This window comes from Schistocerca americana, chromosome 5 (assembly GCF_021461395.2).
Source record: "Schistocerca americana isolate TAMUIC-IGC-003095 chromosome 5, iqSchAmer2.1, whole genome shotgun sequence".
Classification (NCBI taxonomy): domain Eukaryota; kingdom Metazoa; phylum Arthropoda; class Insecta; order Orthoptera; family Acrididae; genus Schistocerca; species Schistocerca americana.
Window position 1 is genome coordinate 231,273,626 of NC_060123.1, and position 13,094 is coordinate 231,286,719.

Consider the following 13,094-nt stretch of genomic DNA (forward strand, 5'->3'; position numbering starts at 1 on the left):
GGCCGAGTAACGTACGAGCGGCTGAACTGCAGGTAAGGGCAGGTAAGATTACAGGACGAGAAAGTGCGGAGGCTGATTACGCTGCTCCTGCGCAGATGTCACAAACAGGACCTGCCATGCACCCCTGAAAGTCTTCTGCTTACCGTACCAGACAGTCCAAGCAGTCCAGTACGTTATAAGTTAGGGTACGTCATTCCGCAGAGGGCATGTTACAAAGTGGTACATCGGATCAGGGAATGTTACATTCTGTCTTTCCTGTTTGGTAAGGACCCCATAACGCACAGTAGTTCTTTAGAGGTCGGAAAAGCGTAGTGTAGTGAGACTCTTTAGCAGATATTTTATGTTTTCTAAGTGTCCTGCCAATAAAACGCAGTCTTCCGTTTGCCTTTCTTACAACGTTATCGATGCGATCGTTCTGATTTAACTTGTTCGTAATTGTAATTCCTAGGTATTTAAATGAATTGGCAGTCTTTAGATTTATATGAATTATCAAGCAAATGTAATTTAACCCGTTTCATTTAGTACTCATGCGGATGCCCTCACACTTTTCGTTATCCAGAGACAATTGGTATTTTTTGCATTATACAAACATCGTGTCCGAGTGATTTAGCATATGGTTTTGATCTTATGATGAAATTACTAGGCGGTAAATCACAGCATCAACTGCATAAGACAATCTACGAGAGCAACTCAAGTTGTCTTCTCAATTGTTTATGTAGATTAGACACTGCAGAGGGCTTATGACACTTTCTTGGCGAACGCCAAATATCACTCCTATTTCACTCGATGACTTTCTGTGTAATGCTATATACTGTGAACTTTCGGACACGAAACCACAAATCCAGCAACACAGATGAAACGATAGTCCACAAGCACCCAATTTGATTAGAACTGTCTTGTGAGGAACGGCGTCAAAAGTCTTCCGGGAGTCTAGAAATATGGAATCAATTTGAGATCCCTAAATCTTCCATTCACCTTCCGTAACACCGGTTTTACGTGATCGAGCCATTTCATGTTGCTCCTTAGTGTTCCGCAATAACCATTGCTGTAATCCCAGCACTTTTCTAGAGTTACTACTACAAGAAAATATGAAACTAAAATCAGATCTGCACATTTGGCACAAAATTGGAGGATGGATAAGCATAAAGAGAGAAAGATAAAGGTTTTCGAAAATTAATTTCTGAGGAAAATATTTGAACCAGTATGTGAGGGAGGAGGATGCTGAAGGAAAAAGAACAGGGGGATATATAATGAACCAGGTGTTGTTGCAGAGGGCAAGACAAGGAGACTGAGAATGGCCAGCCATATTTATAGAGGAGACGAATAGTCAAGATTGAGGGGAATATCAGAGAAGAAACCCAAAGGACGAAGATATTCAGGCAGATCGAATATAAAATGGAGAGACCTGGTGGCCAGAGATTGTCAGATATTTCCAGTAAGGAAAAATATGCCATTAATAGGAAGAGCGTACCTGAAGAGGCCAAACACCTACTACTCTTTGTGGAGCCACTGGAGTAAGAGAGAAAGTCTTAGAATGATCCCTGAGTACTCATGGCACTTGAGGTGTTCAAGACGTTCACCACTGCTCGTGTGGTCAGACACGATAGGGTCGTTTCTCTACATTACATGCGTTATCTTACACTGATCCACATTTAAAGAGAGCTGGCATTCACTATAGCAATCTGAAATTTCATCGAAATCATTCTGCATTCCTCGCTCATTGAGACAATAGCCCCACGTTGTTAAATTTTGATTTACTATAAAGGATTAGTAAACCGACTGATGGTAATAAGCAGAGTTGTACTTCAACCTGACACCAAGACTTATTTCGAAAGCTCTCTGCCTGTACGAGACAAATGCTCACGAATAACATTTTTGGCTGCTGTAACCGAAAAATGCAATTACATTTTAGAACTCACAATTTGAGAATTTTACTGCTCTTCACATCGAGACACAAATTGGAACTGAAAGATGTGACGCGAGACTACTCACCTATACAGATGCGGGGGCCCTCCCCGAACGGCAGGTAAACGTATGGGTGCCTCTTGGCTTTCTCCTCCTCCGAGAACCTCTCAGGGTCGAAGCGCTCTGGATCCGGGAAGTACTTGGGGTCGTGCTGCAGGCCCAGCACGGAAATGGCGACCACCGTTCCTTTCTCCAGGACGAGATCGCTGTCAGGAATCCTGTACTCTTTGTTACACTCCCTGTTCAGGATGGGCAGGGGCGGGTACTTCCGCAGTGTCTCTAAAAAAAATCACACAAACGCTGTTTATGTACACATTAATCTACCAGACTAGCTTAAAACACGATCCTTTAGAATAGTGAAGAAACCGATCCATAGTTCGCAGAGGTTGTAAGGTAACAGGGGATAATATGGAGCTCTTCCAAGTAGTTTGTAATTTAAATTTAAAGCACGGCAGCAGAAATATGTCAGGCTGGTGTACTTCAATCAAAACGTTTCACAATAGAATTAAGTTATAAAGATGTTTAGAATAACTGCAAAGTAAGTCGTTATTTTATTACGAAGACACCATTCAGTTTCGATCTTTGTAGTGCCAGACAATTATTTGTATGTTTCATATTTCGTGCAGAGATGTCATTAAATGAAGGAAGAGGGGCGAAGCTGTGCCAAAACATGGAGTTATCCCTAATTATGTAATCTGGTAGCATGTCATAAATTAGTACTGATTTTAATTTTCCATGCTTAAGAATAAAACTATGTATTAAATGCAGAGTGAAAATAGTATAATGCAAAATAGACAGGAAAATAATTGTTTTGTGTTTTGATGAGCGTTGTAGTTCCGTTGCATAGTGTTTTGTTTTCTTTTTAATTGCTACAAATTATAAAACAGTGGTGATAAAGCTGTGTAAAATTATATGATGTATTTAGGTTTAAGTATTTAAATCTTATAAAAATTATAAACGAATTATGGCCCTGTTTATGGATTATTTTGATTAATGTAGTGTCACGTGACCCGAACTGGGGATATGAGCGCGAAAAGGAGATCTTTGGTCGTGGTCCGTGTTGGTGGTAAGTTCGGAGCGGCAAAGTGCCGCGAGTGCAAAGCTTGGACGCTAGTGCATGTGAAGGAACAATGTGAAAGTGTGTAGGTACAAGACAATAAACCATGTGTACGAACTGCACCGATTATTATTCATACAGATCGGATTTATTTGTGAACTTAAAAAATGCGTGGCCACAAAGTTAAAGTGTTTCTTTTTGAATAAATAAGTTTCAGTCTGAACGTGTATAGTGTTGTAGGGAAGCAGCCTACTCACGCTGTAGTAAATTCACATCAGTTTCCATTGTGTACCAGCCAGTCTGCTATAACTAGCTCTGACATCATAAATGTTGCGCAATACCTTAAAAATCAAGCAAATGACCTAAAACTTTTCTAGCATGTCAGGAATAATACTAAATTAATTTGTGTTAAATATCAGTTCGATAACTTCAGCCATTTTCGAAATTTGGACGTTTTTCTGAAAAAATCATTGGCGCAACAGAAAAGAGCTAGAGACTTCAAAATTTATATTTAGATTCATCTTTCATAATGATTTAATAAAAACAGTACTTTGGATTTCACAAATTAAGATTTTAGTGGAAATTCATGATTTTCTGGTTTTCATCTCAAAACTGAAGGAAGCAAGATAGATTAAGTAGGCTAATAAATAAGGCTAGGGTGTTTAGATTTAAATAGGTTGGAGGTCCGCTATGACTATGAAGATGTGAAAAGTTTCTTTTGAATACCTATAAAATTATAGCGATAGCGGATCTCAAAAGGGCCAGTTCAGAGCTCATCTACTGCGTGCAGTGTAATTAAATTAATTCTCTCGCCCAAAATATTTAACTTAGCCACGTCAAAATTTTATTATCAATACTTACCTGCGTGCTGAATGCACGTTTAAATTAAGAGCTTCATCGGCCATCAGCAAAAGAAGCTATAAATTATTATGTAACTTGAAGTGGTGCGTTACTAGCCCAGCGGCTAGTCGGGAGAGCCGATTTGATCAGGCGTTCCCTTAGCCGTCCGCACCGCGGCTATATATATAAGAACGCTGCGCGAGGAAGCAAGGCCCCAGTTCTCTCCAGACGCTGAATGACACGCCATCTGTGTCGGGAGTCGCGTCGCATCAGTGTCACTGCTACAAACAGCCTCGGGTGCCGTATTAAGTTACTAGAGATACGCGGAACCATGAAATCATTTCAAGTGAAGGGTTAATTCTGGGATGATTTTCATTATCTAGCTTCAGTTTGCGTATTGTATTTTCACGTGCCGTCGCGGGACAGACATTCTACCAATTATTTAGCATGGCGTTTGATGAAATACTCTCATCAAATTATGGCGAGCATTTTTTTAACATTTAATTCGGACATTTATAGTTGCATCAGCGCATTAGACTCTGAACTGCTCTGTTAGTTAGGTTGTAGGGATACTTGTGTTTTTTTTATCAGTGCATTTCAGAATATACTCAACTATTTTGGAAAACCGTTTTTGATTAGAAATCCCAGACAATCTCCTAATTCCTCAGAGCTATAAGCTGCAGCTATAATGGTATTCTCAGATGAAGTGGGCACTAGGATCTCTAATTACTGTCTCCACGTTTTGTTGAATCACTTTCTGGGTGCTAAAAAGTAAATAGAGAGCCAGTGTTGAGAACGGCGAAAGACAGCATTAACAACATTCTAAAAGCCAGAAACTGATTCAACATTCAAGCATTTATACAGCAATTCATTTATTTTTACAACGTATTCGCCGCCCCACAGTGTACCTCATTTTCGCAAGGTTGTGGTATAGACAATTGTGTACTCAGTTCACTGCCGTTCAAAAGCTAGCGAATATATGGCTCAATAGTAGGGGCGCAAATGCGACCGTTCACTACCAACCCCCTTTGCAGATGAGCCACGTGAAAAGTAGGTAGTGAACGAGCCCGAGTACACTTGCAAGGTGATAATGTTTGTAAGTGCTTTCAATAACTTTGACATTGTAAATTTTAATATGACAACGGTGTACAATTGTTATTGTACCTAATTCACTTATTGTTGGATGTTATTTCATTATTTTTGTGTATAATTTCTTTGAAGAACAATCCTGAAGACAACATGATAACTTGAAAAAGTATATACGAAAAAGTATATACTGAAGAAGTATATACGAAATATTTACCAAATATCTAACTGAATAAAATTTTTCAGCATTTGTACGAGAACGTATTTTAACTGCAGCATCAAAATTAACTTTGTAATTAAAAAGGATTTATCTTTAGAGACAAAATAAGTGCAAAAGCAAATGTTATTAGATTTCGTAATGAGAATGTATGAATGGTATTCCCTAAGTAACGCAACACACTTTTTCTTGGTCAGTTTCGGTTGAAAGAAGGCGGAATTTGCTGTGGGTCGTCGTGTTGTATTCTCCCTTCAGCTCTTAGTTTCATGGTCGCTGGTGGCGTTATACGTCCGCCAGTTGGGGAACTCAAAGGTGTGTTCACCCTGGGTTCCTCGCCGCCTAACGGAGGACCAAAATAGCAACGAAAGTCCATCTGTGCGGAATTGCTTGCGCGTTTCGAGGCTGATCATGACAATTTTTTGTCGAACATTGTCACATACGATGAAATATGAGTTCATCACTTCGAAGTGGAAGTAAAACGGAAATCCATGAAGTGGCGCAAAACCACCTCTCCTCCGAAGAAAAAGTTCAAAGTCACACCCTCATCCGATAAAGTCAATGACGGTCTTCTGTGGCTCTGAAAGGGTTATTCTGTTTGATGTCCTTCGTCTTTGTGCAACGATCATCCCGGACGTGTGTTGTATTACCCTCAAAAATCGAAGAAACGACATTAGCTTGTTCGCCGCCAAGAAAATGCAAACGGACTTGTTCTCCTCCATGTCAAGGAAAGGACTCTCAGAAGTCAGCGCACCCGAGAGGAGCTCACAAAACTTCATTGGGTTGTTTTTCCTCATCCACCCTTCAGCCCTGATCTCGCACCTTCTGACTTCCATCCGGTGGCCCGAAGAAGGACGCACTCCACGGGAAGCAGTTGGTGGATGATGGGGCGGTTATTGATACAGCCAGACGTTGGCTCCGACGTTGAGCAGCAGAGTGATACCATGCGGGCATACACGTAAGGTGGCGTAAGGCCGTCCCATTGAAGGGAGATGGAAAAATAGGTTTTTGTAGTCAAAAGAGTGGGAAATAATATAGTGTATTGGAATCCTGAATAAAACCAAACCGCCTTAAAAAAATAAAATAAAAATTAAAAAAAACGGTGTGTTGCATATTACTTATTGAATGCCCCTCGTATTTGTTCCAAAATGCTGTTAAACTATGTTAAACATATTACTACGTTTCGTAAAACTTATCTTTGCACTTGGATTTTTGTAGACGTGTAAATTATTGTTTTAATTATGAACACATTCCAATAATACTTTGAAATATTGTAATTGTTTTAACTCATTCATAGGCCAGCGGCGGAGCCTGCCAAGTGAGTTGTTTGAGAGTTCTGGAAAGTTATAGACTGTTTATGCACTCATCTCATTTCAAAATCCCTTTTGATCCTAGTAAATGTGAAGTGTTGTTATAATCTCGTGCTCTTCGAAGTAATAAACAGAAAACATGGCGCAGAAAGTTGTCTGATTATTATTTTATACATAAAAACCCAGGAAATATTTACGTTACTACCCCACAGATAAGAATATTTTCAAAATTTATTTCACTGTACGTTACAATTCGCTGTTATTGTCCCTCAGCATTGTTCATTGGTATTTTGTTCCAATTGAATCACTTAGGTTTTTAAACCCAATTTATGTAACTGATTAGGATTACTCGGAATTATCGGATGATTGCGTTACAACTGCAAAATAAAGAAAAGGAAAGTAACTGTTTAAACAACAGATCATTAGAAACGGAACACGATTTCGTAAACAATGAAGATGAGAGAAAAACGTCGGCCATGGCAGAATGACACCCAAAATAATTTATTTGGACGAAAGTGTAGCAAATTTAGTTAATTTGAAGTGTGATATTATGTATTACGATAAGTTAACGTTGTTGTTGTTGTGCTCTTCAGTCCAGAGACTGGTTTGATGCAGCTCTCCATGTTACTCTATCCTGTGCAAGCTTCTTCATCTCCCAGTACGTACTGCAGCCTACATTCTTCTGAATATGTTTAGTGTATTCATCTCTCGGTCTCCCTCCACGATTTTTACCCTCCACGCTGCCCTCCAATACTAAATTGGTGATCCCTTGATCCCTCAGAACATGTCCTACCAACCCATCCCTTCTTCTAGTCAAGTTGTGCCACAAACTCCTCTTCTCCCCAATCCCATTCAGTGCCTCCTCATTAGTTATCTGATCTACCCATCTAATCTTCAGCATTCTTCTGTAGCACCACATTTCGAAAGCTTCTATTCTCTTCTTGTCTAAACTATTTATCGTCTATGTTTCACTTCGATACGTGGCTACACTCCATACAAATATTTTCAGAAACGACTTCCTGACACTTAAATCTATACTCGATGTTAACAAATTTCTCTTCTTCAGAAACGCTTTCCCTGCCGTTGCCAGTTAACATTTTATATCCTCTCTACTTCGACCATCATCGTTATTTTGCTCGCCAAATAGCAAAACTCATTTACTACTTTAAGTGTCTCATTTCCTAATCTAATTCCCTCAGCATCACCCGATTTAATTCGACTACATTCCATTATCCTCGTTTTGCTTTTGTTGATTTTCGTCTTCTATTCTCCTTTCAAGACACTGTCCATTCCGTTCAGTAGTGGATTCGAATTCGAGAGGACGACTGTTCAAATTCCTGTCCGGACATTCAGATTCATATTTTTTGTGGCTACCCAGAATCGCTTAAGGCAAAGGACGGAATGACTCGTTTTAGAAGAAGGCAGCCGATATCGCACTCATAATTTTCCATCCCGATGCTGCAAATCGTCTCTAATGATCTCTTCGTCAAACTGACGCTATATCCAATCTTATTTCTTATTTTTCAAAGGAAATACCTAATAATGCCAATAACCAGCGAACGCCAGCTACCATGACCAACACACAAAGCATCTCGACGAGGTCAACAACAAATCGCTGCTGTCAACGACGTTCGCTTCGTAATCGTTCCTTGAAAACTGTCTTGTCATACTAACTAAAGCATTTAGTGAGTGTCTTGGCTAGGGGCAGAAACAAATGTACAGGTCTGGATTCGTAGTGAATGTTAAACTGACTTACCGCACACCACTTTGTCTAGGTAGGACATTTTTGAAATGGAGTCGTAGGTTATGTCCGTTCCATATTCGTTGAACACCGAGTCTATCTCCTCTTGCAGCTTGGTCTGCAACGAAGGATTGAGAGCCAGTTCGTGCAAGGCGAAGCTCATTGTCGTCGAAGAGGTTTCAAAGCCGCCTACGAAGAAGACGAATGCGTGGGCAGCCAGCTCGTTGAGTGTTAGCTCTGCAGAAAAGTAAATACGGCTAAGAAAACAACGTAAAGCTACGTCTGTATCTATACTTAACAATCCACCTTACAGTTTGTGGCGGCGGATGCCTGTCGTACCACTATCATGTTCTCCCTTCTCTGATCCACTTGCGAACGACCCGTGAGAATAACGAGTGTGTACAAACTAGTTTCTCTGATTTTTTAGTCCTGATGTTTAGAGGGACATATATGAGCGAAAGTAACATATTGCCTGCCAGTTTTTCGAAATACGCCCTGGAAGTTTCCTCTCCCTGATACAGAACGCCTCTATTGTAACGGCTACCAATGGAATTTGCTGAGCACCTCCGTAACATTCTAGCGCTTATAAAACAGCTCCGTGACGAAATGCGTCGCTCTTCTGTGGATCTTCTCTGACCCTTCTGTTAATCCTGCTTACGAGGGATCATTCCCAAGTGTCAAGAAACGATCCTGATGAAACCTGGCGGGTGTGCAGAAGGTGCAAAATAAATACGTTTTTTTGTTCGTGCCCAAATTCACTTGTAACGTAATTTAACAAATTAGGTTTGGAAGAGATATCTTCGAAACTATGATACATAAAAGATGTTTGCCATATGAAAGCTGATATGTAATTAACGTTCTCGAAAACCGGGTAATCGAATTTTATAATAATTAGAATTTTTTGCAAAATACCCTCACTCCACCATTAATTACTTTTGAAAAATGAAAACTTTTGTACCAACACAAACCTAAGGAAATTTCAAGCTTGGTACATCCATGTGTAACAAAGCTGGTTCTGATTTTTGTAAAATACAATGTACACAATGTTGTGTCAAGGTATATTCAACATACTTCATAGAAATATCAAAGTATTCATTATTAGTCCAGTTATTTATTTTACTTACATTGTTTCATATTTCGTGTTGTTATTGTACATTCTTTTTCCTGTATTTATTATTTATTTTTTCGTTGCACATAAGTGTATTATGTTAAGTGAAAATAATAAGTAACTCATTATTATGTCACAAAATCATTTCAGTTATGATATCTGTAAATAAATGCTTAAAACATAACGTTTTCTTACGCCATGCACATAAAATTAACAAAATTTCTTCATATAATATACACGACAGAGAACACAATATAAAACAGAATTCAGCAAGATTTCAAACTGTTGTAGGTGATCCTTTAAGTATTCTGATTTGTATCAGGCATATTTCATTAAATTGGTAAGCCGTGGCGGAAAGAACTGATTATGTGGCAGTGACTACAGCTTAATTATAGTGTTTCGCAAGTGGAGATTCACATCAAAATCATTCAACAGAACTAGATCCGAAAATTTTCTCACAAGGTTCTCGCAGCATCGAAATCCGTATACTTACCAAGTCTGTGCCGTCGTGTCTTTTGGGATCACAAGGTGAATAAGTTTCTTCTCTGGTATAAGTTTCTCCTCTGGTATAATAGTCAAGATGGATTTTTCACGTACCTGTTTTTAAAAAAGAACTAATGGTAAGTTTGAACTGAGAGTTCGAGAATCTCTTTTAAGTCCCAAATGTCCTTGTGACAGCATCGAAATATGGAAAGCAATCCTCTGACCAGGTCAAAAGATATTTAAAACAGCTTTTCTTTCCCAGCGAGGGAGAAGAATCTGTATTATTGTTAGATTTTTAGGGCTATCAGTGTGAACGACCTATACAGAGAAACGTACCTAAGGACAAGGAACTTGTTCCTCTGGTGGTCCCAAAGGACAGGACGGCACAGGTGCAGACCTGGTACATATACGGCTTTCGAAGTTGGAAAAAACTTCTGAGAATATTTTCAGGTCTAGTTCTGTTGGTTGATTTTGATGTCAGTCTCCACTTGGGAAACAACACAATTAGGCTCCAGTCACTGGTACATTATCAGTTATTTTCGCAACAGCTTAGCAATGTACAGAAATATGTCCGATACGAAATAGGATATTTTGCGGATCACCTGCGAACAACTTGAAATCCTGCTGAATTTTGTTTTATATTGTATTCTCTGTCGTGTATACGAGGTGCATTCAAGTTCTAAGGCCTACGATTTTTTTCCTAATTAACTACTCGCCCGAAATCGATGAACCTGGCGTTACTTCTCGACGTAATCGCCCTGCAGACGTACACATTTTTCACAACGCTGACGCCATGATTCCATGGCAGCGGCGAAGGCTTCTTTAGGAGTCTGTTTTGACCACTGGAATATCGCTGAGGCAATAGCAGCAGGGTTGGTGAATGTGCGGCCATGGAGAGTGTCTTTCATTGTTGGAAAAAGCCAAAAGTCACTAGGAGCCAGGTCAGGTGAGTAGGGAGCATGAGGAATCACTTCAAAGTTGTTATCACGAAGAAACTGTTGCGTAACGTTAGCTCGATGTGCGGGTGCGTTGTCTTGGTGACACAGCACACGCGCAGCCCTTCCCGGACGTTTTTGTTGCAGTGCAGGTAGGAATTTGTTCTTCAAAACATTTTCGTAGGATGCACCTGTTACCGTAGTGCCCTTTGGAACGCAATGGGTAAGGATTACGCCCTCGCTGTCCCAGAACATGGACACCATTATTTTTTCAGCACTGGCGGTTACCCGAAATTTTTTTGGTGGCGGTGAATCTGTGTGCTTCCATTGAGCTGACTGGCGCTTTGTTTCTGGATTGAAAAATGGCATCCACGTCTCATCCATTGTCACAACCGACGAAAAGAAAGTCCCATTCATGCTGTCGTTGTGCATCAACATTGCTTGGCTACATGCCACACGGGCAGCCATGTGGTTGTCCGTCAGCATTCGTGGCACCCACCTGGATGACACTTTTCGCATTTTCAGGTCGTCATGCAGGATTGTGCGCACAGAACCCACAGAAATGCCAACTCTGGAGGCGATCTGTTCAACAGTCATTCGACGATCCCCCAAAACAATTTCTCCACTTTCTCGATCATGTTGTCAGACTGGCTTGTGCGAGCCCGAGGTTGTTTCAGTTTGTTGTCACACGATGTTCTGCCTTCATTAAACTGTCGCGCCCAAGAACGCACTTTCGACACATCCATAACTCCATCACCACATGTCTCCTTCAACTGTTGATGAATTTCAATTGGTTTCACACCACGTAAATTCAGAAAACGAATGATTACACGCTGTTCAAGTAAGGAAAACGTCGCCATTTTAAGTATTTAAAACAGTTCTCATTCTCGGTGCTGGTGGTAAAATTCCATATGCCGTACGGTGCTGCCATCTCTGGGACGTATTGACAATGAACGCGGCCTCATTTTAAAACAATGCGCATGTTTCTATCTCTTTCCAGTCCGGAGAAAAAAAATCGGAGGCCTTTGAACTTGAATGCACCTCGTATAATCTGAAGAAAGTTTGTTAATACACTAGTAGAGTAATTATGGATCAAGAGGAACTTTAATGTGGTTTATTTGAAAATACTCTGACAGCACACCGTGTACAGAGTATTTTCCGTAAATCGTGTTTCAGGAACCAGCTTTATTACACACGAATGTCTGTAGCTTGAAGGCTTCTTTAATTTGTATTGTAACAAAAATTTTCATTTTTCAAAATTAATTAATGGTGGTGGGGTGTATTGCAAAATTTTAAATTATTACAAAATTGGATTATAAATTTTTCAAGAACGTTATTTACATATCAACTGCTACATAAGAAACATTTTTATATATCATCGTTTCGAAGATCTTCTCTCCAAACGTATGTCAAATTACCTTTCGGGGTGTGTTTTACCCCTTAAAAGTGAAACTGGTCTCAAACAAAAAAATACATATTGGATTATTTTGCCCCTTCCTCACACCCGCCAAGTTTCATCAAGAGTGTTTTTTGACCCTTGGAAACGTTCCCTTGTTAGTAAGCGTCCCAGACTGATAAACAAAACACAGTAACCTGTTGAATGAGTGTTTTTTAATCCAGTTGTTTCGTGGATGAGCCAAATGTGCTTAAGATCCACCTCATAAATCTCAACCTGGAATCTGCTTCTCCTGTAGTTAGTTTTATTTGCTCATTCGACTGTAGGTCGTCCTTGACGGTTATCCCTAGGTATTTTACGGCTGTTACTATTTTCAATGAGTGTTCACCAAAAGAATACTCTAAGAGTAATGGATCACTTTGTCTAGAAAACAACAATTAACATTTACATACAACACAGCTATGTGAAGTCCCGTGTGTGGCGAAAATAGAAACAATAAATTATTTCGGTGTGAGTGAGATGGGATTATTTAGGTACTCGGAGCAAGCAGACCAAAGCATTCGACCAAAAGGGTGGTTTTACACCGCAGTACTTTTCTGGGTAAGGCAGTACTCGTGGTGGTATGCAGTTGCTTTTCTCAATCTCTGAATTGACGTCTTCCAGAAAGAATTTCACTTCCAGTTTGTTCATTACGTCCTAAACGACTGAACGAGGACTCAATAGCCCTCGATCGCCTAAAGCCGAGAGAACTCAGTCGACTTCGAGCCAGGAAGGTTTTTGTCCGGCCGCTGCCAGTATTGCAGAGGTGTACACATTCCGCTTTTAACCTGACTATGCTTGCCGGTTAGTCAAGCAGGCAAGCTGCCACACATTATCACAAGATCGGACAGTCTGCTTTACTCACACCTAAGCCAAGCTATACCCAATCCATACAGGCTAAAGGAAACATGTCTGTCCGG

The 13,094-nt window shown here is 40.1% G+C and overlaps 1 protein-coding gene across 1 annotated transcript in view; it reads right to left on the reverse strand.

Moving 5' to 3' along the window:
* LOC124616284 (cytochrome P450 6k1-like) overlaps positions 1-13,094 on the reverse strand; it is a 64,187-nt gene that overhangs the window by 17,048 nt on the left and 34,045 nt on the right. The window contains exons 5-6 of the mRNA XM_047144587.1: positions 8,229-8,450; positions 1,993-2,244 (exon numbers count right to left, since the gene is read on the reverse strand). Of these exons, the coding sequence (XP_047000543.1) occupies positions 1,993-2,244; positions 8,229-8,450 (474 nt within the window). The remainder of the gene's footprint in view (positions 1-1,992; positions 2,245-8,228; positions 8,451-13,094) is intronic.